This window comes from Oryctolagus cuniculus, chromosome 3 (genome assembly GCF_964237555.1).
Source record: "Oryctolagus cuniculus chromosome 3, mOryCun1.1, whole genome shotgun sequence".
Taxonomy (NCBI): domain Eukaryota; kingdom Metazoa; phylum Chordata; class Mammalia; order Lagomorpha; family Leporidae; genus Oryctolagus; species Oryctolagus cuniculus.
In genome coordinates, this window is record NC_091434.1 from 182,416,474 (window position 1) to 182,439,963 (window position 23,490).

The window sequence follows — 23,490 nt, forward strand, 5'->3', positions numbered from 1 at the left end:
TGGCCTGCAGCAGTGGTCAGTATTACAGCAGGCACGGTTCTTACCCTGAAAGCCTACAAGAGCAGAGACCAGTCTCTCCACTGCCCACCTTCCAAGGACAACACTGAAGGTGGCGTGGGAACCGCGGTGCAGAGCGGGAAACGCAGGCCGCCGTTCACCAGTCACGGCATTGAAACTGCAGCCCAGCACGGAGGCTCCAGCAGTGCAGGATGCTCTCGGTAGCCTTTGTGTCGCCGTGCGCAGCCCTCTGTTTCCTTGTGGCTCCTGGCTTGGCTCTCTCGCCGGTTCTTTCTCCTTTTTCCTCTGTGTGAAGCAGGCGTTGGAGCCAATGTCCTCCTTGAGGCTGGACAGCCTTCAGCACGCCTCCTGCTGCATAGGTTCAGGGGTCCAGTGGTTTCTTTAGGGCTAAGGAGTCCCAGGCGTTTGCAGGCCAGGCGTGTACCAACACCTGTCCCTCAGAAACCAAGCAGGCCTCTGGGTTGTTTGTGTTCAGTCAATCCTGGGTGAAACCATCCACCGCCTACCTGCCCTTGAGGTCAGTGGATCCCACGTTAGTTGCTGGTTGGTATTCCTGGCCCGTCTTTCCCGTATTTTCAGAGCAGCTCCTTGGAGGCTGTACCATAAATTTGATCTTTGCAAGTAGGCAGACACTCCTGTCTGCCTAAGAATACTTAAGACTTTCCTAGCAACCTTGAGAGGGGCTCTTGTCTCCTACTTTTGGGACACAGAGGCAGTGGGTTTTCTAGTTGGTTGGAACCCCAGATTTTTGGAGTCTCAACCGAAGTGAATTGGACAACTTGGAACACGTCACCCTCACTCGGTTGTATTCCCCTGACTTCCTGCTCACGGACTGACCACGTCTTGCCTGCTTCGTCTTTTACAGTAGCTCACTCAGAGCACCAACAGGCAGTCAACACCCTTCACGTTACCTTTCTATTTTTTTTAAAGATTTATTTATTTGAAAGAGTTACACACAGAGAGAAGAAGAGGCAGAGAGAGAGAGAGAGGTCTTCCATCCACTGGTTCACTCCCCATTTGGCTGCAATGGCTGGAGCTGTGCGGATCTGAAGCCAGGAGCCAGGAGCTTCTTCCAGGTCTCCCACTTGGTTGCAGGGGCCCAAGGACCTGAGCCATCTTTCACTGCTTTCCCAGGCCACAGCGGAGAGCTGGATTGGAAGTGGAGCAGCCGGAACTTGAACCGGCACCCATATGGGATGGCGGCACTGCAGGCGGCGGCTTTACCTGCTCCACCTCAGCGCCGGCCCCCGTGCCCCTCACGTTCGGTTTATAATCGCTTCCCCTGGAGCTGTGTTTGCAGGTCACACAGGGTCGGTTATGCAAAGTAGAGAAGTTGTAGCCAAATGTCGTGCAGCAATATACAGGTTACCAGCATCGTGGTTGACAGCCTGTTATCACCCTCCACTTCCAGCTACTAATGCCAAACCACAATGCGGTTTTTAAAAAGTTTATTTTCATCAACTTGAAAGGTGGGGATTGCAGGGTTCAGGGAGAGAAGGAGAGACAGGAATCTTCCATCCAGTGGTTCACTGCCCACACTTACAATAGCCCAGGCTGGGCCTGGCTGAAGCCAGGAACCCAGAATTCCATCCAGGTCTTCCATATGGGTGACGGGGACTCGAGCACTTGGGACGTCATCTGCTGCCTTCCCCGGATGCAATAGCAAGAGGCTGGATCAGAAACAGAGCAGCCAGGACACCAACCAGCACTCGGTGGGGATTCCAAGCAGTGTCTTAACCCGCCGCACCACAGCACCCGGCCCCACAGTGCGGTTTCTGATACTGCAGTAACTCGTTTCTGGATATCATTGCTGCTGTAGCTAGAATACCGGCTGCGTGGCTGTAACAAAGCAGAGAACCAAAGTGCCGTGGCTCGAGCAAGGTAGTGGATGGCAGCTTTACTTGGCGAGAGTCTCCGACAGAAGCAGTCCCGTGTGAGGAGGCGGCTGGGACTGCTACCAGCTCATGTGCCACCCTTTACAGGACAGGAAAGACCGGAGATCGCAGAGGGCTGGAGACTTTGCCCGTTTTTGGCCACCCACTGTACCTTCTGTCAAGGGAGTCTGGCAACTGTGAGCGTTGGGTGTCCACGTGACCCTCTACAGTCTGGAAGGCCTACTCCTAAAGGAGGAGAGTGGCGGTCGGTACCAGTGGCCTCACAGGAGCCGCCCTCACCCAGGTGCCACACCCATTCAGCCATCGCAGTGGTCACTCTCAGTGTCTCATTTGTCTTGCTGGAATTTGGGTGTGTGCATACAGAAATACAGATGTGGACCCTTACAGTCTCTCTTCATGCAAAAGACAGCACGTCATACCATTGCTTTCCATCTAGGCTCTCTCTTCCCCACAGTGTGGGAGAGCTCACACGGAAACTTCTTAACTATTTTTAAGAAGATTTATCTATTTGAAAGAGTTATGGAGAGGCAGAGAGAGAGAGAGAGAGGTCTTCCATCCACTGGTTCACTCCCCAAGTGGGCACAATGGCCAGAGCTGGGGTGTTCCGGAGCCAGGAGCTTTTTCTGGGTCTCCTACGAGGGTGCAGGGGCCCAAGGTCTTGGGCCATCTTCTGCTTTCCCAGGCCATAGCAGAGAGCTGGATCCAAAGTGGAGCAGCCGGGACTTGAACCAGCACCCGTATAGGGTACTGGCACTGCAGGCAGCGGCTTTATCCGCTACACCCCAGCACTGACCCCCTTCTTTGTTAGGTTTTACAGTTGTGTCTCATGCCTTGTATAGAGCAGCACTTTGTTTATCAGGTCATCATTGATGGACTGCTAGATTGTTTCCAGTCTTGCTGTTAGAAATAACACTGCACTTAGGAACAGTGTGATTTCACACCTGAGTGGTGTATCTGCACATTAAATTTCCCGAAATGAAATTGGCAGTTCAAAGGGTGTGTGTCTTTGTAATCTCGACAGGTGCTGTCACGTTGCCATCTGTGAGGCTGTGCATTTGGGTGCTCAACGTTAATGCAGGAAAATGTTCCATTACGGCACTGCCAATCCAGATAGGGGAGCTTTGAGGTTTTGACATTCTGATGGATGCAGAAGAGCACATCAGTATAGTTTTAATTTGCATTTTTCTTATCATAAGGGAGGTTGAACGCTTTTGTAAATGTTTGAGTCATTTGTATCTTCTGTTCTGTGAACCATTTCCAGCCTTTGCTACATTTTGTTGGCCTTTTTTATTTCTAGTTATTGTGTAATAGGGAAATCTGTTCTTTGTGTAATAAATTGAAAATAGTTTCCACCTCATCATTTTTCTTTTAACATTACTCTCTTGTCGTGTACATGTTTTTCTTCTTTGAATTCATTAATCATCTGTGGCTTCTGGATTTTAGTCATAACAAGGAAGGTGTTCCAGCTTGGTAATTAAAGAGGACTGGGGAGTTGGGTGAGAAAAGGCACTTGTTCAACAGAAAGTAAGGAAAGCGAGCGGTGGAGTTCACATAGGCCCGGGTGCAGGCAAGGATATTTCGTGACACAGCAGTGGCTTTGATATTTATTTAGACCTGGTTTCTCCAACATGAGTGTCTGCTTTCTATTCATTCAGACTTCAATGTCACAAGCTAACTTGTCGTTATTTCTTCTGTCACTTTAGTCAATCTCTCTCCAGGGTGTCCTTTCTATAATTATTTTGTATTAACCAGAAGAGAGTGGAGAACTATTATAGAAATGAAAGCATTAAATTAGAAAAGCGAAGAGCACCTGTTAGGGCATAAAGGGGACAGGCAGCTGCATTCTGGGGTCTTGCTTAGGTGTCAGTTCAGACAAACCAGTGCAGACACGGCACGTTGGGCACCGTCAGCTCCATCTGATGTGATCAGTTTGTGTTACGGCGTCGTCACTGACTCTGCTAGGTGGGGTGATGGCGTGGGGGTTACGTGCTGTGATATTTTTTAAGCAGACTATCAGAAAAGTATAACGAGATGAGTGAAATGTTACGATGTGCAGTTTGCTAAGGGCATTTCAGGAGAGGCAGTGGTAGTAGAAGGGGGATAGATGTCAACGTATGGATCAAATCCTGACCGTCATCGAAGCTGGGTGATGAATACGTGGGGTTTGTTCTACTTTCTGTTTGAAAATTTCCATAGTGCAGAGTTTTAAAAGATGGAGTTTACTCATAAAACTAACATACAGATATTCTAGAAAACGTTGAAAAGTCCAGCCAGCCACGTCTAGTAGTAACATTTGCTACTCGACACCTACTCACAGTGGGTGGGTTCCAAGACCCCCACTGAGCGCTGTGTGTACGATGTTTTCTCCTTTACATGCCTACACACACGTGTAGTGCCGTCTCCACGTGAGCGAGTCATGCTTGTCAGGCGCTGTTTCAGGTGCCACATCAGAGCTCGCAAGCACGGATTGTTTGTCCTTTGTCGTAACTGACAGATGGCTTTGTCCTTACCGTCAGTCTTGGCAGCCTCGGCAGGCCACTCAAGGACGGTCCTATTTGCACGTAAAGGAAGCACTTTGGGTTCCTCTTTGCACATCTGAATTGCTAGCATTGCTGCGTTTTGGTTTGTAGACCATCATGTTAATCTCTGCCTGCGTGTTCAGATGGCATTCTGTGTGTGTGTGTCCGCAGGGCCCACCCTACTGACGGCGTTCTAACTTGGTTAATTCTGTTAAGAACCTGTCCGGATGAGGCCACATTCCACGTTACTTGGGGTATCTCCTGCATATCTTTCGGGGGGACACAATTCAACCCATAACAACGCTTTAAACTAGCTCTAACAGCCTCACAACACAGCTGCATGTGCCCTGGAGGCGGGTTTCCCTGTTGTCCACGTGGTCTGGGGCCTCAATGCTGCTTTCTCTGGGGGTCGCTAGGCGTGTCTACCCAGAGCCACAGTTCTAACCGGAGCAGGGGGAGGGTTGGGAATGAACAGATCCTGATGCTTTGTATTTCTTCTTGATTGCTGCAGAAATGAGCAGCCCTCAGTGAGATCTAATAATAACTGGTTTCCCGTATCTGAGACATCCAGGGCCGAGTGTCTCCTTACTCTTTCGTAGTAACAAAGCCAGCAAGCATGAGTTCCAAACAAAGACCGAGTTTATGAAAGCAGGGATTTGTAGTCTTCCCAGCCGCCCCTTCCCAGAGTAAACAAGCGGCAGCAGAGCCTTCGCATACCTTGCTGCCGAACAATAGGCATTAGTCATCCTCTGTTGGTTCCGGCTGTTCCCACGGGCAGGGGAGTGTGTTACAGGATGCTGTCAGGGGCTTTCCTACTGATCTTCTACGTGGCCATGCTTTGAGCCCATCGGGGCCTTTGCCTTGCAGCTTTTGGAGGGGGAGTAAGTTACAGAGCTGCACTGACTGTGTGTGTGTCTTGTGCAGACACCAGCTGGAGACGCCGGGGCATTACTCTCACCTGGCCGCCTTCTACGAGGACAAGAAGGGAGTGCTGCATGCTGGTCCTGGGAGAGGCGGGAGCCTGCCCCCTGTGTGCTGGCTGCCTTCCATCCACCGCTACATGTACCCCGAGATGAAGGTGAGGTCCACCAGACCCACGCACAGCTGGACTGGTGATGGGATGGTTGTTGTTGGTAACGTTAACGAGCAATGCATGTCCTGGGCTCATGTCAAAAGGCTGCCCTCGACAGTTAGGGTTATAACATAAGCATCTGGGTTCATTTACAACATGATGCAAGTTGTCTTAAACAGTACATGTTCTAGACACTTCCATGATCATAATGTGAAGCCGTGGGTGGCAAACAGGCCAGTCGTGCTAGACTCCTGGGTGTCCGGCTTCAACTGATTGAAAACCAGACCTTTGAAATAAAAATGGAGAGTTTGATGAACAGGTATGGCATTTCTTAGTCATGACAGTTTTTTCTTTTAAAAGACTTATTTATTTGAAAGTACACAGAGGAAGAAGGAGAGGCAGAGAGAGAGAGGGAGGGAGGGAGGGAGAGAAGGAGGGGTCTTCCATCCCCTGGTTCACTCCCCAGTTGGCTTCAACAGCTGGAGCTGTGCTGATCTGAAGCCAGGAGCTTCCTCTGGGTCTTCCCATGCAGGTGCAGGGGCCCAAGGACTTGGGCATCTCCCACTGCTTTTCCCAGGCCATAGCAGAGAGCTGGACTGGAAGTGGAGCAGCCAGGTCCCGAACCGGTGCCCATATGGGATGCAGGCACTGCAGGTGGCAGCCTCACCCGCTACACCACAGCACCAGCCCCAGTTACGATAGTTTTGATGTTGCTTTATTTTGTATTTTTTCTGCAGTGCTAGGATGTGTTGTTTACGGTTAACAAAACACGGGGCCAGGCATTCAGTGCTGGTCGAGCACAAAGACAACTACGAATGGGAACCTCCTCTTTATCTTCCCCGCGTCCCGCGTCCCGTGTGGGTCCCAGGATGCTTCTGTGACATGCAGGGCTCCCTTGGCGCAGAAGTGGCGCCACGGGTTTAGGGGCGAGCTCTGAGGCGGCGTCTCGGAAGACCAGTTGGTCCCTGACCGGTGGGAAGTGAGGAGTGCTAGTTCCAGGCTGCGGGAGGTCTAAGCAGCAGGTGGATCTGTGGTCGGCCGCTCTCCGCGCCTTCTGATGCTGGCCGTTCATCGATACCTGTTGCCCCCTCTTTACGGGGGGGTGTTTTCTTTAATCCCTGCTTTCCAGCTAGGGCACCAGAGGCGTGGAGGGTCCGTGATTCGCTTTAGACTTCGAAGCTAGCAGGAGAGAGTGCTGGGCTTTAAACCTGGGCCTGGTAGCAAAGCCACTATGTGTTCCCTACCCCAGCTCACTGCCTTTGCAGAGTGAACACAGGGGAGAGACATTCACGGGACACATGCAAACTACTGTGACCGGGGTTCCATGATAAAGGATTGGAAAAACAGGTTGAAATCAGGTTGTAGAGAACCTTGTAAGTAAATTCTCATTAGGCAAACAGAAGCCGTATTGGGTATTTTATAGTAATTCAGTACAAGGAACGGGTAATATAGACAGAGAGTGAGGAGGGAATGAGGTAACTCACTTATTACTAATTTTCAGACACAGCTGCCATCCCATATTAGTCATCTATTGCTGTGTCACAAATTGCCCAGAATGGCGGCTTGTAGCCTTCTGTCTGCATCATCTCACAGCTTCTGAGAACTGGGAATCCTGGCAGGGCTTAGCCGGGGCCTCACGGGCCTCACGGGTTCTCGCGTGACTGTGGTCGGGGAGCAGCCAGGGCAAGGCCTCGTCTGAAGGCTTGGCGGGGAAGGGCCCACTGGGAAGCCCCTGTGGGCGTTGCAAGGCTGCGTTTCTTGGGGGCCCTCAGCACCCCGCTGATTGGTTATTGGAGGCTTCCCTGAGATCTTTCCATGTGGGTCTTAGCAGGTGACCATTTGCTTCATCAACACTCGCCAACAGTTTTCCAGAAAGGTGCAAGAGAGAATCCTTTGTAACCTAATCCTGGAAGTGACAAGCCCTGCAGTGTTGCCGTATCCTCCTGGTTAGCAGCGAGCAGCTCAAGAGGAAGATGGATCCCATAAGGCTGCAAATACCGGGGGCGGGCAGTCTGCCACACGTGCGAGGGCTGAAGTGACAACACGGGGACGTGGCATTATCAAGACCGCAGGAGCTGGCCGGCGCCATGGCTCACTAGGCTAATCCTCTGCCTGCGGCGCCGGCATCCCGAGTTATAGTTCCGGTTGCCCCTCTTCCAGTCCAGCTCTCGGCTGTGGCCCAGGAAGGCAGTGGAGGATGGCCCAAGTGCTTGGGCCCTGCACCCCATGGGAGACCAGGAGAAGCACCTGGCTCCTGGCTTCGAACCAGTGCAGTGCACCAGCCATAGCGGCCATTTGGGGGGTGAATCAATGGAAGGCAGACCTCTCTCTGTCTCTCTCTCACTGTCTAACTCCACCTGTCAAAACAAGCAAACAAAAAAACACAGGAGCTTGAAGAGGGGCTGTGCACTGCCCAGCCTCTGAAGTGCTGCGCATCTGATGCTGGTCCCTCTCGGTGTGTGACCCGGCGTGTGCTGAGGGAACTAAGAAGAGCTGGAGGCTGGCGCCATAGGGACTTCCAGGGCTGGAAATGGAAGGGAGCTCCTGCTGCCTCCCTCCTGCCGCCCAGCTCCCGTCCTTGCCTCCCGCTGAGAGGGCCTGAGGGAAGCCTGTTGGTGTGGGAGCCCAGGAGACTTGGTCTGCAGATTCTCCCCCCACCTGGCCTGGGCTGAGGGACAATCCAGTGGTCAGAGTAGGCATCTGGGGGATTCCGGGCTTGTACTGACACAAGTCCCTGCCTCTGTCTGTTCCTAACTCTGCCCCTTTTTTCCTGCTGAGTCAAATTGCTCCAGGACTGTCTCCCAATCTATAGAGATGAGCAGGCTCACCCGACTGTCTCTGGAACCCTCTCCCGAGAGGCCAAACAGCACAGAAAAGGGAGGTTCACCACATGCTTTTGCTCTGCTTGAGGGCCGCTCAGTCCCACCTGCTGCATCCTGTGAGCCGCAGGGAGAAGGGTGCTTTCATGGGTTGCAATACAAATGTGGAGAATCTTGAAACACCACGAGATGCCAACGTATTTAAACTGTCCAGCAGTCTTGTGTGTCAGTCCCTTCTGTAGGTAGAAGCCCACCACAATGATGTACTTCTGCAGATAGAAGACTACCACATGATGTGTGTGTAGCACACAATACATGATGTGTGTGAAGCACATCCAGTTGTTGAAGGATCAAAAACCAGATGCCCAACTCTCATGACCATTATGAAGATGAGTGGAGCATAAGAAATCCATGTGGAAGATTTCCCAGGGCTGTTGGTACAGGAAACTCTGTATGATACGATCATGCTTTTCTTGAATTATCACAGCCTTGAATATCGATATGGGTAGACACACATGCATACATGAACATGGGAAAACGTGCGTGGATGCACATACTAGGTTATTGAGAGGGAGGGTGTGGGAAAGACAGTGCCTATCCATATAAACAAGGATGGGACCAGAAAAAAATGCCACGACTTTTTAAAAAACGGCATATATGACATGAATCCATTTGTCATTTATAGAAAATCACACACGTGCACATACTAAAGAATTTTTATTCAGACTGTTTATTGAAATATGACATTCATGGGAACAAGTTCAAAAATCCCAAGTGTAGTCAGTGAATTATTGCAAAATAAACACAGTTTGTAAGGGGAAATGTTAAACAAGTGAGTTTTTGGTACAGGAGTGAGAGGGAAGACTGAGGCAGAGGTGGGAGGGGTGACAGAGGCAGAGATCCAATGGTGGCTGCTAACTGCTCCCCGGGCAGATAGGAGTGCAACGGACAGGGGGCTGTGGGGCAGAGCCTCGGGTGCGGCCCGGGTGGGTCAAGTGGGGTCCAGGAGCATGGGAGGGATGGCGTGCTGGCTTGGGAGATGGGAGGGAGAAGCCCCCGGATGGGTCAGGTGGGGTCCAGGGGCGTGGGAGGGATGGTGTGCCGGCTTGGGAAATGGGAGGAGAAGCCCCAGGTTTGCACAAGAAGTGTCTGTGCGCTGTGCAGTTGAACAGGGGAGTGAGGGAGGGTGTGAGTCTCTCTGACACTCAGAGGAGAGGAGACGGCACCTGCCCTGGCTCCTCCGGCACTTTCCAGCCCTAGACCTGGGCTCGGCAAGCACTGAGCTCGCTGTTCCCAGCAAGTGGCATGTCCCCCCTTGTCTCCAGGCCTCTGTGTGAGCTGATGTAGACATCACTCCCAGAGAGGGGTGAGGCACCCTCCCGTGCGCCGCCCTGGCCTCCTGCCCGCCTCCCATCCCCGCTGCCTTCGGGCTGTGTTGGAATTGTCTGTTTTGCTGGCCTGTGAACTACAGCAAGGAGAGCTTGGGGCTTTTCTGTTCATTGTTGGGACTAGAATACAAAGTGAGCCCGTAAGACGTCTTTCTTGAATGACTACATCCATGAGCGGGCAGAGGAGGACGACCTGAATGGATCCTTGTAGATTCAGATGCCCAGGACACACTGGTACAAGCCCTGCCAGGGCCTGGTGCCCTGGAAGCGCACGTTAAGGGCTGGAAGATGGGCATGGGGAGGGCGCGGTGGACCTGGGATGTGCGTGGGCTCCCTTTCCTGTCCGACTTCCGTGAAAGAGGCCTGAGCAGGCCTGGCCACGGTACCTCTCGTAGGGATTCAGGAATTGGATGGAGGCTGAGGAGAGGCAGAGGGCCAGGGCCAGGGCCAGGGCGTGCTGGGCGGCGGCTTCAGGACAGGGAGACGCCAGGGAAGGGCGCTCCTCCTGCAGCTGCAGGAGACACAGTGCACTGCTGCCTCAGGGCTCCCGAGGGCTCCCCTTGCTTGAATCACAGCAGGTGGCCTTGGTGTTGGCGCCTTTTGTCACAGCAGCTCTGGCCCGTGTCCCTAAAAGTCTCACGAGGCACCCGCTTGGAAACCCCTGTTTGGTCAGTGGCAGCAGCGGTCCCCGCACGTGGGCCTGGGCGACAAGCCGAGCACGCCCCGTCTTGTGTCCCTTGGTCTCAGTGGCGGTGTGAGGTGGTGGTGCTCCGCCCACCTCCCAGCTAAGGCGGGTGCCCCGGAAACAGCAGCTCCCTCTCCCAGGCCTCCCTGCTGCTATGTGGCAGGGCCAGGACAGGCAAGTGGCTCTTCTTAGGATGTTTATTTTGGAACACTTCAGGACAGAGAAGTATACAGAGTTCAGTGGGGACACATGGATTTGCCAGTTTTCAGCGCTTTGCCACGTTCACTTCGTATATGAACATTTACATACACATAAGAACACGCAACGTGGGGTTCATGGCAAAGATATAAAATGAACAAAGAAGGGTGTGTTATGTAATATGTGTAACTCAGTGAAGACGACATGTATGCCCGCTTAGGTACCAAAGAATACGGTATATAAAAATGTAAGTAAATTTCCATATGAAAGAGAAAATGTGGTTCTTGTCTTTCTGGGCCTGGCTTATTTTACTTAGTGTAATGATTTCCAATGCCACCCATTTCACTGCAGTCTCAGGATTTCATTCTTTTTCATGGCCAAATATTCTAGTGTGTGTGTGTGTATGTATGTATGTATGTACACACATATATATACATACATAGCACATTTTTAAGATTTATTTCAAAGGCAGAGTTACAGAGAGGCAGAGACAGAGAGGTCTTCCATCCACTGCTTTACTCCCCAAATGGCTGCAATGGCTGGAGCTGCACTGATTCAAAGCCAGGAGCTGCTTCTGGGTCCCCCAGGCGGGTCCAGGGACCCAAGGACTTAGGCCAGCTTCCACTGCTTTCCCAGGCCATAGCAGAGAACTGGGTCAGAGGTGGAGCAGCTGGGACTCGAACCGGCGCCCACACGGGGTACCGGCGCTGCAGGCCGTGGCCCGCTGTGCCACAGCGCCGGCCCCTGAGTTGCACTTTCTCATTCATGTGCCCTGTCTCTTCAGAGATCCTTTATAATGTTAAATTGAGCAGTCTTCCTATGTACCTCTTCCCAGAAAAGTGGGTAATGATCCCTACACTCAAACTTGTGTCTCAGGGGAGCTGTTGTAGTGCAGAGGTCCGGTTTAAACCTGAGACGGTTAAGGTGACAAGTGTCATTTTATGTGGAAATACCCACCCCCTAGCAGAGCTGTGTGGCTGTGCTTTGTGTTTTGGGGAGTGCAGCAGAACTGAGCACTCAGCTGCACTGTGTATTTTTGCAATCATCCTAACGAGCTGTCCCTCCCTCCCTCCTTCCCAACCCCCTGTATTCTTGCAGATCACACACCCAGCTGGCTGCATGTCTCAGTTTATCAAGTTCTTTGGCGAACAGATCCTCATCCTCTGGAAATTTGCCTTACTTCGAAAGCGCATCCTGATCTTCTCCCCGCCGCCCGTAGGCGTCGTGTGCTATAGAGGTGACTGGAAAGCAAGGCGGGGGGCGGGCTGTTCTTCCAGAGGCTCCGCACTGCTGACCGCGGCTGCGAGGGTTTGGGCCGTGTCAGGGGCTGGAAGCGGAGCGGTGGCCCGCGTGGGTCTGTGTTCACAACGTGGGCCCTGGGGGGCTGGGGACACCTCAGTACTCTGGTGAGAGGTGGGGGTCTGGATTAGAGCAGGCACGGTGGGCCCCAGCAGGCCCGAGATGCCCTGGGCAGCAGCGGGGGCGGGTGGTGGTGTTCGAGGTGCTGTTCTGTGTGAGGTCCTGGAGTCCAAGATGACAAGGATTGGGGTGGTTGGGGAGGCACAGGTGTGGGGCTAACTTGGGACATGACGGGGTGTGCTGCCTGTGAGAGCTGCGCAGGAGGCTGTGTGCCAGGCCCTCGTAGGTTTGGGTCAGGTCCTTTGGGGCAAAGTTGCACTGCAAAAGGGATTCGGAGGGTGGGAGAGGGTGGGGGGAGGGCAGCATGCGGGCACAGCAGGTGCAGCACCCAGGGTAGCAGGACAGAGACGGAGATGGGGCGGGCAGAGGAAGGGAGAGCCAGAAGAGGCAAGGGTTCCAGCAGGCCAGCCTGGAGCAGGGGAGAGGCCACAGCGTCCAGAGGAAGACTGAAAAGTGCCTAGTGGGTCGGTGAGCAGGGTGCTGGTGTGACCCCAAGGAGAGGAGGCTCGCCCATGCCGGCACTAGCCGGCTCCTGCCGTAGTCAGTTTCCCGTAGCTGAAACGAACCCCCCAGGGTGGGTAACTTTATACAGAGAGAGGATTATCTTGGCGCACAGTTCTAGACGTCTAAGAGCATGACTGGCTTCCAGTGAGGGCCTCGTGGTGGGAGGCTGGGTGCACGCAGACGACAGGCATGTGTGGAGGGGAGGGGAGCTGAGGGGCCCCCTGTGTAAGCTGCTCTCGAGATCCTGGACTCTAGGGAGCTATATCAACCCCTTCGTGAGGGTGGAGCCCTGGGACCCAATTACCTCCTAAAAGCCCAGCACCACATCCGGGACCAAGCCTCAACACGAGTTTGTGCTGGTTTTTCAAGATGAATTATTTGAAAGGTACAGTGACAGGGAGAGAGATCTTCCATTTGCTGGTTCACTCCCCAGATGGCCAGAACTACTGGGGCTGGTCCAGGCTGAAGCCAGGAGCCTGGAACTCCATCCAGGACTCCCACATGGGTGGCAAGAATCGTAAGCATTTGGGCCGCCTTCTGCTTTCCCAGAGAGCCGGATCAGAAGTGGAGCAGCCGGGACCCACACTGGCACTCCGCTATGGGCGGTGCTGCACGTGGCACTTAACCCACTGCAGCACAACGCTGGCCCCTCAGCATGAGTTCGGGTGGGGACAGCCCACCTGCTGACCGTGGAGAGAAGGTGTTGACTAGCAGGCTTCGAAGGAGGAAGGGGCTGGGGGGGGCGCAGGCCTCTCCTGACCGCCCCCCTCCCCCCTCCCCGCAGTGTACTGCTGCTGCTGCCTGGCCAACGTGTCACTGCCCGGCATTGGGGGCACTGTTCCCGAGTCCAAGCCCTTCTTCTATGTGAACGTGGCCGACATCGAGAGCCTGGAGGTGGAGGTGTCCTATGTGGCCTGTGAGTACCGGCCGGCCTCACCCCGCCTGCCCACGTGCCTGAGCCCCCTCCCACATTCACACCCGGGCTCCTGCTCTGTTTCCCACTGGGCTTGGGCCAGTTCCCTTCAGGTCCCGCCCCAGGGTTGCCACCTCCCTGACCTCGGCCCACAGGCACCACAGAGAAGATATTCGAGGAGAAGCGGGAGCTATACGACGTCTACGTGGATAACCAGAACGTGAGGACGCACCACGACCACCTGCAGCCCCTGCTGAAGCTCAACAGCGCTGACAGGGAGAAGTACCGGCGGCTCAACGAGCAGAGGTAGCGGCAGCCCTGGGCCGGGCCGCGTGTGCCGCGGGCGCTGGTGGCCACAGCCTAGACTGGCACCTGCCACGCTGGGAGAGGCCTGGCTGGCCCCGGGCTGGGGGTGCCTCCCCACGAAGCCTGTCCTGCCTGCCCGACGTCCCTCCTGGGGCCATGCCGTGTGTGCCGTGGGTGCTGGTGGCCACAGCCTAGACTGGCACCTGCCACACTGGGAGAGAGGCCTGGCTAACCCTGGGCTGGGGGTGCCTCTCCATGAAGCCTGTCCTGCCTGCCTGACGTCCCTCCTGGGGCCATGCCGCGTGTGCCGTGGGCGCTGGTGGCCACAGCCCAGACTGGCACCCGCCACGCTGGGAGAGAGACCTGGCTGGCCCCGGGCTGGGGGTGCCTCTTCATGAAGCCTGTCCTGCCTGCCCGCCGTCCCTCCTGGGGCCATGCCGCGTGTGCCGTGGGTGCTGGTGGCCACAGCCTAGACTGGCACCCGCCATGTTGGGAGAGAGGCCTGGCTGGCCCCGGGCTGGGGGTGCCTCTCCACGAAGCCTGTCCTGCCTGCCCACCGTCCCTCCCAGGGCCATGCCGCGTGTGCCGTGGGTGCTGGTGGCCACAGCCCAGACTGGCACCTGCCACGTTGGGAGAGAGGCCTGGCTGGCCCCAGGCTGGGGGTGCCTCTCCATGAAGCCTGTCCTGCCTGCCCAACGTCCCTCCCGGGGCCATGCCGCGTGTGCCGTGGGTGCTGGTGGCCACAGCCTAGACTGGCACCTGCCACACTGGGAGAGAGGCCTGGCTGGCCCCAGGCTGGGGGTGCCTCTCCACGAAGCCTGTCCTACCTGCCAGCCGTCCCTCCCGGGGCCTTCCTGCCGGCTGGCCTGCTGCCTCGGAGCCGGACCTGAAGGGGGCGCTGCAGTGGGGTAGGGCAGGCTCCCTGCCTGCTGCCCTGATGGGAGGGGCGCGTCCCTGGGGGCCGTTTCCTCCCGATGCACTTGGGAACCTGTGGAGCCCAGGGAAGGCAGTTGCGTCCAGAAACTGCCCAGGCGACCCTTAGGTCTGGTTGTGAGTGTGCAGCATCTACTTTGCATTAGAAACAGGCTTGTGCACCATCTCAGTCCAGTTGTCCTGTGAGCTGAACGTGTCACCGTCCCCATTTCATGGACAGGTAGGGGAGATTGTCACTCACCTGGGATTACCTGGGGCACAGCTGGCCCTGGACCCTGGACGTAGGATCCGAACCCTTCCTGTCCCTTCCCTCCGTGCCTCGAGCCCAGGGGCCTGCTGTGGCCGGTGCAGCCTGGTGCTGAGCCCGTGGCTGGGCTCCCCCGGGGCGCTGACCTGCCTCCCGCCCACAGGCAGATGCTGCTGTACTCCCAGGAGGTGGAGGAAGACTACAGCCCCTGCGAAGAGGACCTCTTTGTGCTGTGAGTGGCCCTGGGCGGCGGCACGCCCTGCGGAGGACGACCCGGCCCCTTCCCTTGTCCCCGCTGCGGCCCAGGATGTCCCTCATTGTGTCCAGGGACACTCAGAACGGGGCGCTGTAGCGAGGCCGTGCGGGGACCCCAGGGGAGGCGGGGAGGCAGGGGCATGTCGGTGGAGGAATGGGAGGGTCCCGCGTGCCTTTCTGTGGAGCTCACTGCCTGGAGCCACCACACAGCCTCCGTGTGTCCCTCGGGACCGGGACTTGTCAGCTGCCGCTTCCTCCCAGGGGGGCAGTGCCTGCACTGACATTAGGGGACCATCTGAAACATAGCGCCCGAGTCAGATGAGCTGCTTCCCGTGGCGCGGGGGCAGAGTCGTGGTTCAGCCCTTAGGCGCGGATCGTGTTCTCGCAGGATGGAACCCCACCCCCTCCGCCTTCTTCCTGCCTGGTCCTCCTGCCCCAGGTCCGGGGTGCGGTGGGCTGGGTGGGGGACGGCTTCTGGCTGGGCTGTGGCCGTTTGTGCGCAGGTGCGGCAGACTTGACTCTGAGAGCCCTTTCTGACACGGCGCCCTGTAGGTGTGTGGGTGTCAGGGCTGGACCCCGGTGTGGTCTCGATTTCTCAGCGCCCACGGCGGCTTTGGGCCCAAGGCTGCAGCCAAGGGCTCTGCGGGCGCTGCTGCCTCCCTCGTGGGCTCATTCATACGCCAGGGCTCTGACGCAGCGACTGCAGAGTCAGGCTGTGCATCATCCCTGTCCACTCGAGCAGTGCTCACTGGGGGACAGGCGTGCCGTGCCAGGGCCAGGCCTGCGCCTTGCCTCCCCCTTCCCCCTCCAGCCCCAGACCCCGGGCTCACGAGGTCGCTGCGCCTGCCCCCTCCTGGGGCCGCCCTTCCCGTGTGGGTGGGACACTGCAAGCCGCGTGGGTGGAGTCAGGCAGGGCCATGTGGGTGGCACACTGCAGGGCCGCGTGGGTGGGGCCGGGCAGGGCTGCGTGGGTGTCGCACTACAGGACCTCGTGGGTGGGGTCAGGCAGGGCCATGTGGGTGGCGCACTGCAGGGCCCGCCTCTTCTCCAGTGAGGCTCAGCTGCTGCTCCTAACTGAGGTCCTGGATTGGAAAGTAGATTTCAGTCTCTCCCTGCAAGCCTTGGCCTCAGACCCGGGTTAGCGGGTTGCTTTGGCTGATGTTGCCCGTCCCAGGGCCCTGGAGCTGGGCGGAAGGCCCTCCTCACTCCCCTCTTACCCAGCAGGTGCAGTGCTGGCATCAGCAGGCTGGCGCTCAGAGACCGCCCTCGCCGTCCTGTGAGGCGCGCCAAGCACTGCAATGAGACTTGAACTTGCACCCTGTGTCCTTTTCTTTTTTAAAAATATTTTTGTTTTGAAGTCATCTAAACGTGTATTACACAAAGCAGTATAGTTTTTTTTTTTTTTTAAGATTTGTTTCTTTTATTTGAAAGGCAGAGTTATATCGAGATAGAGGGAGAGAGAGAGGTCTTCCATCCGCTGGTTCACTCCCCCGATGGCCACAATGGCTGGAGCTGAGCTGAAGCCAGAAGCTTCTCCCAGGTCTCCCACGTGGGTGCAGGGCCCGAGCACTTGGGCCGTCTTCCACTGCTTTTCCTGGCACTGGGAGATGGATCAGAAGTGGAGCAGCTGGGACTTGAACCAGCACCCATATGGGACGCTGGCAGCAGCTTTACCTGCTACGCCACTGCGCCGGCCCCAAAGCAGTCGAGTTTTGGTTCCCCGTGTGTGGATTTTCTGGCGAGCTTTTCTGTCTTGTCTTCTCCTCCCTGCCCTGTGTCTTGTCTTACAAACGCAGGTTTTTCCTGGAGCAGAACAACCGGATATTTCAGACTTTGTTGGAGGTGTCCGCCAGTCAGGACAAAACTCTGACAGCAGAGCACGCGCGGGGCATGGGTCTCGACCCCCAGGGCGACCGCGGCTTTCTCATGGACCTGCTGGAGGCCTACGGCATCGACGTCATGTTGGTCATCGACAACCCCTGCTGCCCGTAGGCAGAGGGCGCGGGCCCGGGCAGCCGGAGCTGGCCTCGCCTCTGACGGCTCCTGCTTCCCAGCCAGCGTCCGCTTCGTGACTTCCTGCCTTCCTTCTCCGGAGGGGAGGGGAGGGTGCCCTGCTCGGGTCCTGCCATGAGGACTCCGCCACTGTCTCCCGGAGCTGCCTGCTCCTTGGCTGTGGTGTCGGGAGTTGCGTCGCCAGGAGCGGGCTGAGCTCTGGACACCCGAGGGTGACTGCTCGGAAAGTGGCCTTGGTCTCTGTCGCGGGATGTGTTCAGGAACGAGACGGCCAGCTGTCCAGTGTGGCCTTAGACCTTGCAAGGGTTTTCAGTCGGTTCTAGGACTCGGTGGGGAATCACGGGAGTGGGGGCCACAAGGAGAGGCAGAAGGATGTGCCCAAGCCCGGCTTCTGCGAGGACCGGCAGGGCCAGGTTGCTCACTGCTCTGCCTGAGGTCAGAGTGGAGCCTGGACGTCCTCCTCAGAGGCAGGTCATGGTGGCCACTCGGTGTCCTGTTCCTTTGTCGCAGTCCCCTGCTCTTGGGCTGAGCCGGCAAATTCCTAAGGGCCGGTGTTGGACCTGGAACTTGCAAGCAAATGGACTCGCAGGGCTGAGTGTGCTTTTGGAGTACGGGGTGGTGGTAAAGGGCGGGGCCCTGGCACGCGTGCAGGACAGAGAGCGGCCGAGTGCGCAGAGGCTGGAGCCTGCGGCGGACGCGCCTGTGTGCGTGTCGGGCCTCACACGCGTCTCCCGTGGAAGTGACACGCTTAGGCCGAGTAGCGGGCTCCAGAGACCTAAGACAGGACTTGCTAGGAAATCTGACAGTGCCTTCCTCCAGGAAGCCCGCGTGTCTGCAGTGAACGTACCAGCCTGCTCCGAGACGCTGCGGGGAGCGCGGGCCCCTAGCCCACCCTGTGCCCTGAGGCTGGCAGCCGCAGTGAGAGGGCGACTGTTACTCGTACTCGGAAAGCCAGCTCTTCCGAGTCGTCGGGGTCTCGCCCTAGTGGAGGGTTTCGGCTTGGGATACGGTGGTTGGTGATAAGTCGTCTCTCACTTCCCCGCCCGACCTGGAAATGCCACCCGTGTGCCGTGCCTGTGGTCAGGATCAGCCAGGCATGGACACAGCAGAGAGAAGTAACCTCCGAACGGAAGGCTCACTCCTCTGTCTCAAGACTGGGTTCTTAGGGCTTAACTGCTTTAATCAAAAAAAATCTCCGCTGTTGCTCCTTGCTAAAGAGTTTAAGACTGAAGGAATCCACACAAGTGCAGACACTGAATCAAGGGGACATCTTACTTATGTAAATATATAAATAGGTTTGGTTACTGAAATGTGCAACTAATAACACTTTTCTCTGCAGTGTGGGGCCAGCCATCATTTCAGTAAGATGTGTGTTTACAAAAGGAAAAACCACTGTGTGTAGCTATCTGTGTGTAGCTGTCCCCTTTCTGAGTGGCCGTCTCGCGCTGCCTCTCTGGAGGGAGGGACTTTCTTACTTGGGTCAAGTAATGGCTGCTTCTAGTGGTCTCCTAGGGCTCAGTGGGTGGCTAGAGGCAGGGGTAGGGGTGAGGGGCGGGGCCTGACTCCTGGAGGGGGAGGGCACGGGCAGACCCTCACTTCCTGGAACCGGGACGGGGCTGCACGGACAGTGTTGAAGCACTTGTGCACCTGAGCCCTCTCGTGCTGAGGGTTAGCAGGGTGGCAATGAGGTCCTGTTTTCACTGCCGCTGTGAGTCGGGGCTTCCGGGCTCCTTGGGTCTCCCTGCTGTCCTCCTGGTGTCTGTGTGTGTCCCCGCCTCGTAATCAGATAGCCCCGAGGCACGGGTGTCCCAGAGGGCAATGGACCAGTGAGGCGGTGTCACACCTTAGGGGGTCTGCACTCAGCTGACCCTAAAGCAAAACTTGAGTCTCTGCCCAGCTCGTCAGCTTCCTCAAGGGGCAGGAGCCTGGTGCGGGGCACCCCGGCCTGGCTGACCAACACGGGTAAACGGCGCGTGTCTTGCTGAGTCGGCGAGTGCGGCCTCTTGCTTGCAAGGTCCCCATTTGAAGGTTTGCCTTGGCCCAGCTGCCCGCTCCCTGGCAGGGATGGGGGCCTCCGCAGTCGTGGCAGAAGCTGAGCTGGGTGCGTCCACTGACCGCTCACCCGCCAGCTGCCGTTGTTCGAAGTTGGTGGCTGCGGTCCGGGTGTGCACCCTCTGTAGGGGTGGGCACTCTGACGACTGGAAACCGAGGGTGTGCTCCCTTCTGCCGTCCCTGCCCAAGTGCGAGTGACCCATGACACTGGGCCTGTCCTATCACTCCTGTGTAAGCTGGAGAAAACGCCAGGTGTCACGATTCCTTGTGGGGATTGCTGTCCAGGCAGGATGTGACAAAGGCCCGCTGGCGTGGATGTTTCCAAGTGCGGGCTCAGCGGACGGCAGCTCTCAGCCTTTGGGAAGAGGTCCAGTTGCTGCCTGGCTTCGGACTCTGTTTAGAAGGAGTCAGAAATGGTAGGGCCTTGTCTGCCACCAGACTCAAAAATATGGGCCAAATGATTTTAGAGTTAGCTGTGGCTGTAGTGACACGTGACGCCTTCCATATGCCTGGCGTAGATCCATCCCGGTGTCGGCGTCCCAGCTCGGGCCCGCAGGGTCTCTAAGTTAGGACTGCAGTGAGTTGGAAGGCACTTGCCTGCCACATGCGGCGTCTGTTGTGCGTCTCCTCTTCCGTGTGTGTGGGGAGGCGGGGGTGCTGGATTTTCTGACGTTCTGACCGGAGTTCTGCCTTGGAACCTGCCGCTGGAGCGCACCTTGTTCTCTTCCACCTAGCGCTCTAGGCGGGGTGGGTAATTCCAGGAGCCACAGTGGCGTCCTCTGTCACACAGCACCCAGGACATTCCAGCTAGCAGGAGAATCACAGCTGATTCACTGCTTGTCATTCTGGTGACTACTTGGTGTCTGTCTGGGTGCACTGAAAGCCCTCCAAACACAACCGAGTGACTCACCTTTGACCGGGCCGGGGGCGACCTTTTGTGAAGAGCAGAGAGGATCAGCCCCTCGGAGGGAGGGCAGTGGCGCCCCAGGAGAGGCGGAGCCTGCTTTCCCCTCCGACCTGGGTGGCCCAGGGAATGGGCTGAGCTGCTTCCAGGCCCAAGGCGGACCATCCTTGGAGGTCAGGGAGGGGGGTGGAGCCTGGGGCGAGTGCAATCACTAGACACTGTTGGGCTTGGCAGTGACTGCCTTGGTGTGAGGACAGCTCCCCAATGGGCCCAGCGCGCCCTGTGTGGGCTTCCTCCTCCCCACTCCTGAGGTGGGGGTCCTGCAGGCCCGGCCCCACCCCTCTCATTTCAGGAAAACCTCTTCTGACTCCCAAGTCGTGGGTTTTTCGTATTCCATTTTCCTTACTAATCTACCTCTGTTCCCAGGAGCAGCTGGCGCACGGAGTGCTGTGGGAAGGGCTGACTGTGAATAAGTTAATGTCTGTCTTACGAGCATTGGAAGTTTATTTTTATACTGCTGTTTCTATGTGCTGAGCCAAGTATGAAGATGTTAAATGCAGGGGAAGTTCAAACCACGACTCTAGAAGGAAGGGAAAGTTCTGTAACTGGGTAGCAGCTGAGACCCCAGAGAAGTTTTACTCTGAGTGTGCTGGAGTGAACAGACTGCTCTGTGATACCCACCTGGGCTCTTCTGAGGCCAAGCCTGCCAGTCCTAATGGGGCAGACGGGTGCCCCGTAAGCAGAGCTCTGGTGCGGAACAGGGAGGCATGACCATTATGATTGTTGGGCCTCTGGGGCAACCGGAGGCGAGCTGGAGGTAGTTTGCTGACTGGCACTTTAATCCACTTCTGGAGCTGGAATCTTGGGGCCATTGAATGAAATTACAGATTTAGGAAGGGAACGATGAAGAAAGAAAGCCTTCTTTTCAGTTTTTTTGGAATTTATTCTAGAATTCCAGCATAGCATGGGCTTTTAGAGCTGGTGTGGCCCTAAATTCTGAGGACGTATTTAACCCCAAGGGAGGAGAGGTGAGTGACCTATGTTGCTACAGAGTACCTGTGTAGACCAGTAGATTGGCTTTCTAAGTACGGGTGGGGAATGCAGGGACGAGACAGGGCGCTGTCAGCCAGCCAGAGGTGATCGGCAGAAGGAAACCTCCACGGAGGGATGCTCGGGTACCACTAGCAGTAGGAGGGGAAGGTCTGAGTCTAGCACGTCCCAGAGCCCCCAGTGAAGACCGGGGGGAATTCTGTGCTCTGTGCAGCCTGGGCTGACCTTGCTGACTCAATTTCCATAGAGGTCTGGAAAATGAACCTTTCCTGAAAAGTTTTTCCTTGGAAAAACTGTTTTCTTGATTTTTGTTTTTTTCCAAATTAGGATCAACATAGCCTCCCTGTCGCCTTAAATGTAAAAACCCTATTTTGATTAACACCCCAGCATGATTTTATAGCAATAAGAGCAACTGAATCTATTTCTAAGTGTTTACCTCATATTACAGAATGAGCGAGACAGTTCTCAGTTCTGCCCTGGAGCCCTGCACACAGCTGTTGTGTTTGATGGTGGTCCTGGAGGGGCCCAGTGAAAGGCAGCGTTAACCCTACAGCTGAGGTTGTTTGTTCTGTGCTACGGAGGACGTGTGCATCATATCTGTATACATAAAGAATCGTGTGCAGACTGGTAGATGTATAACTATATTTACACAAAACGATTTTTACAATTAAAGTGCATTTTAACACGAATCTGTGTGCTGCAGTCCTTCACCTGGTCCAGGGAACGCGGTTTACTCCCGGCAGGGCTGCCCACGGACTGTGCTGGTGACGAGGCGGCCAGGGTCTGGACAGTCAGCAGGTACCGTCCCCGTCCCGAAGAGGCAGGGTTGCGCACTCTGAGCCACACCAGGGAGCTTCTAGAACCCCACATGGACCTTTGGTAAAACGTATGGGCCAGTAGGTACCTGTGTGGACAGATTATACACTAAGCTTCTATCTTTAACCTTCTGGGGGGTTTCTAGGTGGCTGACAGTGGTGGCTCTGGGATCAGGTGACCTGTGTTCAGTCACCTTCCTACTTCGGGCCTTTGCTTCCTGTGGTGGTGGGGCCTGAGGGTTAGCTGCAGGTGTAAGGCAAGGACACTCACTAATTATAACTTTGCATGCCAATCAGCCATGGGGCGAAGAAATAAGCTTTACATTTAAGAACATAGAACTTTCACTAAGAGCTGAGATGATTTGCACTAAACAGGAGGAGAGGCACTAAGGTTCTCCAGACAGATCAGCAGTCGGGCTTCTGCAGACAAGGATCCAGAGAACGAGCGAGAAGCCCAGTGCTCACAGGCAGTGATCTGGATGAGGAGACAAAGCACACCGCTGTGACTGGAACCCCCGCACAGGCAGCCCGACCGTCTGCTGGGCCTTCCCACGCTGCTGCAGGCCCAGGCGGTGCCGAACCCTCGCTCAAGCAGTTATCACCCAGGTGCCTGCAGCAGGGCTGGGACAGAGCCAGTGAGTGGCAAGGACCCAGAGCCTCCCAGGTGCACCTGGGCAGGAAGCTGGAGCCAGGAGCCCTCTTGACGGCTACTCCAGATGCCCAGCCCCAGGGGCCTCCCCTCTCCCTTCCATGGGACGGGATTTCCTTCCTTACAATACCAGATACGGAAGCCTTATTTTTTTGTGATCATCATTCAGGAATTTCTTGCAGTGGTCTTCCCAGAAAAAAAATGAAAACTGAGTTTGTTTCAGTGCAGAATTTCCAGGTGAAAGTGTCTACTGTGGAAAACCACACATGGCTTTCGAAATTGTTTCTGCACCAAAATAAACTCATACCTCTAATTCTAACTTGAGCTGTTTGAAAATGAACCTGTTCTGCCTCCCTACTTCTCCCCTTCCAGAAAGAGAGGGACACATCTCCACCTCCCTGTGGACAGAGTCCGTGGTGGCATCAGATGGTAAGGAAGCAGTCGGGCGGGCTCTAGTGCTCTGCTTTCAACTGACACTTGGTAGAGCACTGATTTTCAGTGTGCGAAGTCTGACGTGTGACAATGGAGCAAGGAATATAACTGACATTGCACTTCATCTCAGCTATGAATATCATGTGTATTCTTGGTCAAGGAATATCCTAATGAAAAATTCCAAGTTAAACATGAACATGAGCTATATACCAGCAGCTGTGTCAGCCTTGGGAGTGAGTGTTGCTGTTTGCTGTTGACAAGTAGCTGGGGTGAGCAGTAAGAATAGATCACATTATGACAAAATTCACACACACCAGGAGAAAAACCAACTTAAAAACGGTAGCTACTGAGGAACTAGTTCATTCATAAATAATTGCTGTGGAATTTAAACTACACTGAGTATG

General features: G+C 55.6%; 1 protein-coding gene across 2 annotated transcripts in view; it reads left to right on the forward strand.

Moving 5' to 3' along the window:
• DENND11 (DENN domain containing 11) overlaps positions 1-21,879 on the forward strand; it is a 48,742-nt gene extending 26,863 nt beyond the window's left edge. For both annotated transcript variants that reach the window (XM_070071393.1, XM_051835135.2), the window contains exons 4-9: positions 5,357-5,510; positions 11,693-11,831; positions 13,302-13,433; positions 13,586-13,736; positions 15,080-15,148; positions 16,968-21,879. In XM_070071393.1, coding sequence (XP_069927494.1) covers positions 5,357-5,510; positions 11,693-11,831; positions 13,302-13,433; positions 13,586-13,736; positions 15,080-15,148; positions 16,968-17,163 — 841 coding nt within the window. In that variant the 3' untranslated portion in view covers positions 17,164-21,879. The remainder of the gene's footprint in view (positions 1-5,356; positions 5,511-11,692; positions 11,832-13,301; positions 13,434-13,585; positions 13,737-15,079; positions 15,149-16,967) is intronic.
• The last annotated feature ends 1,611 nt before the right edge of the window (positions 21,880-23,490 follow it).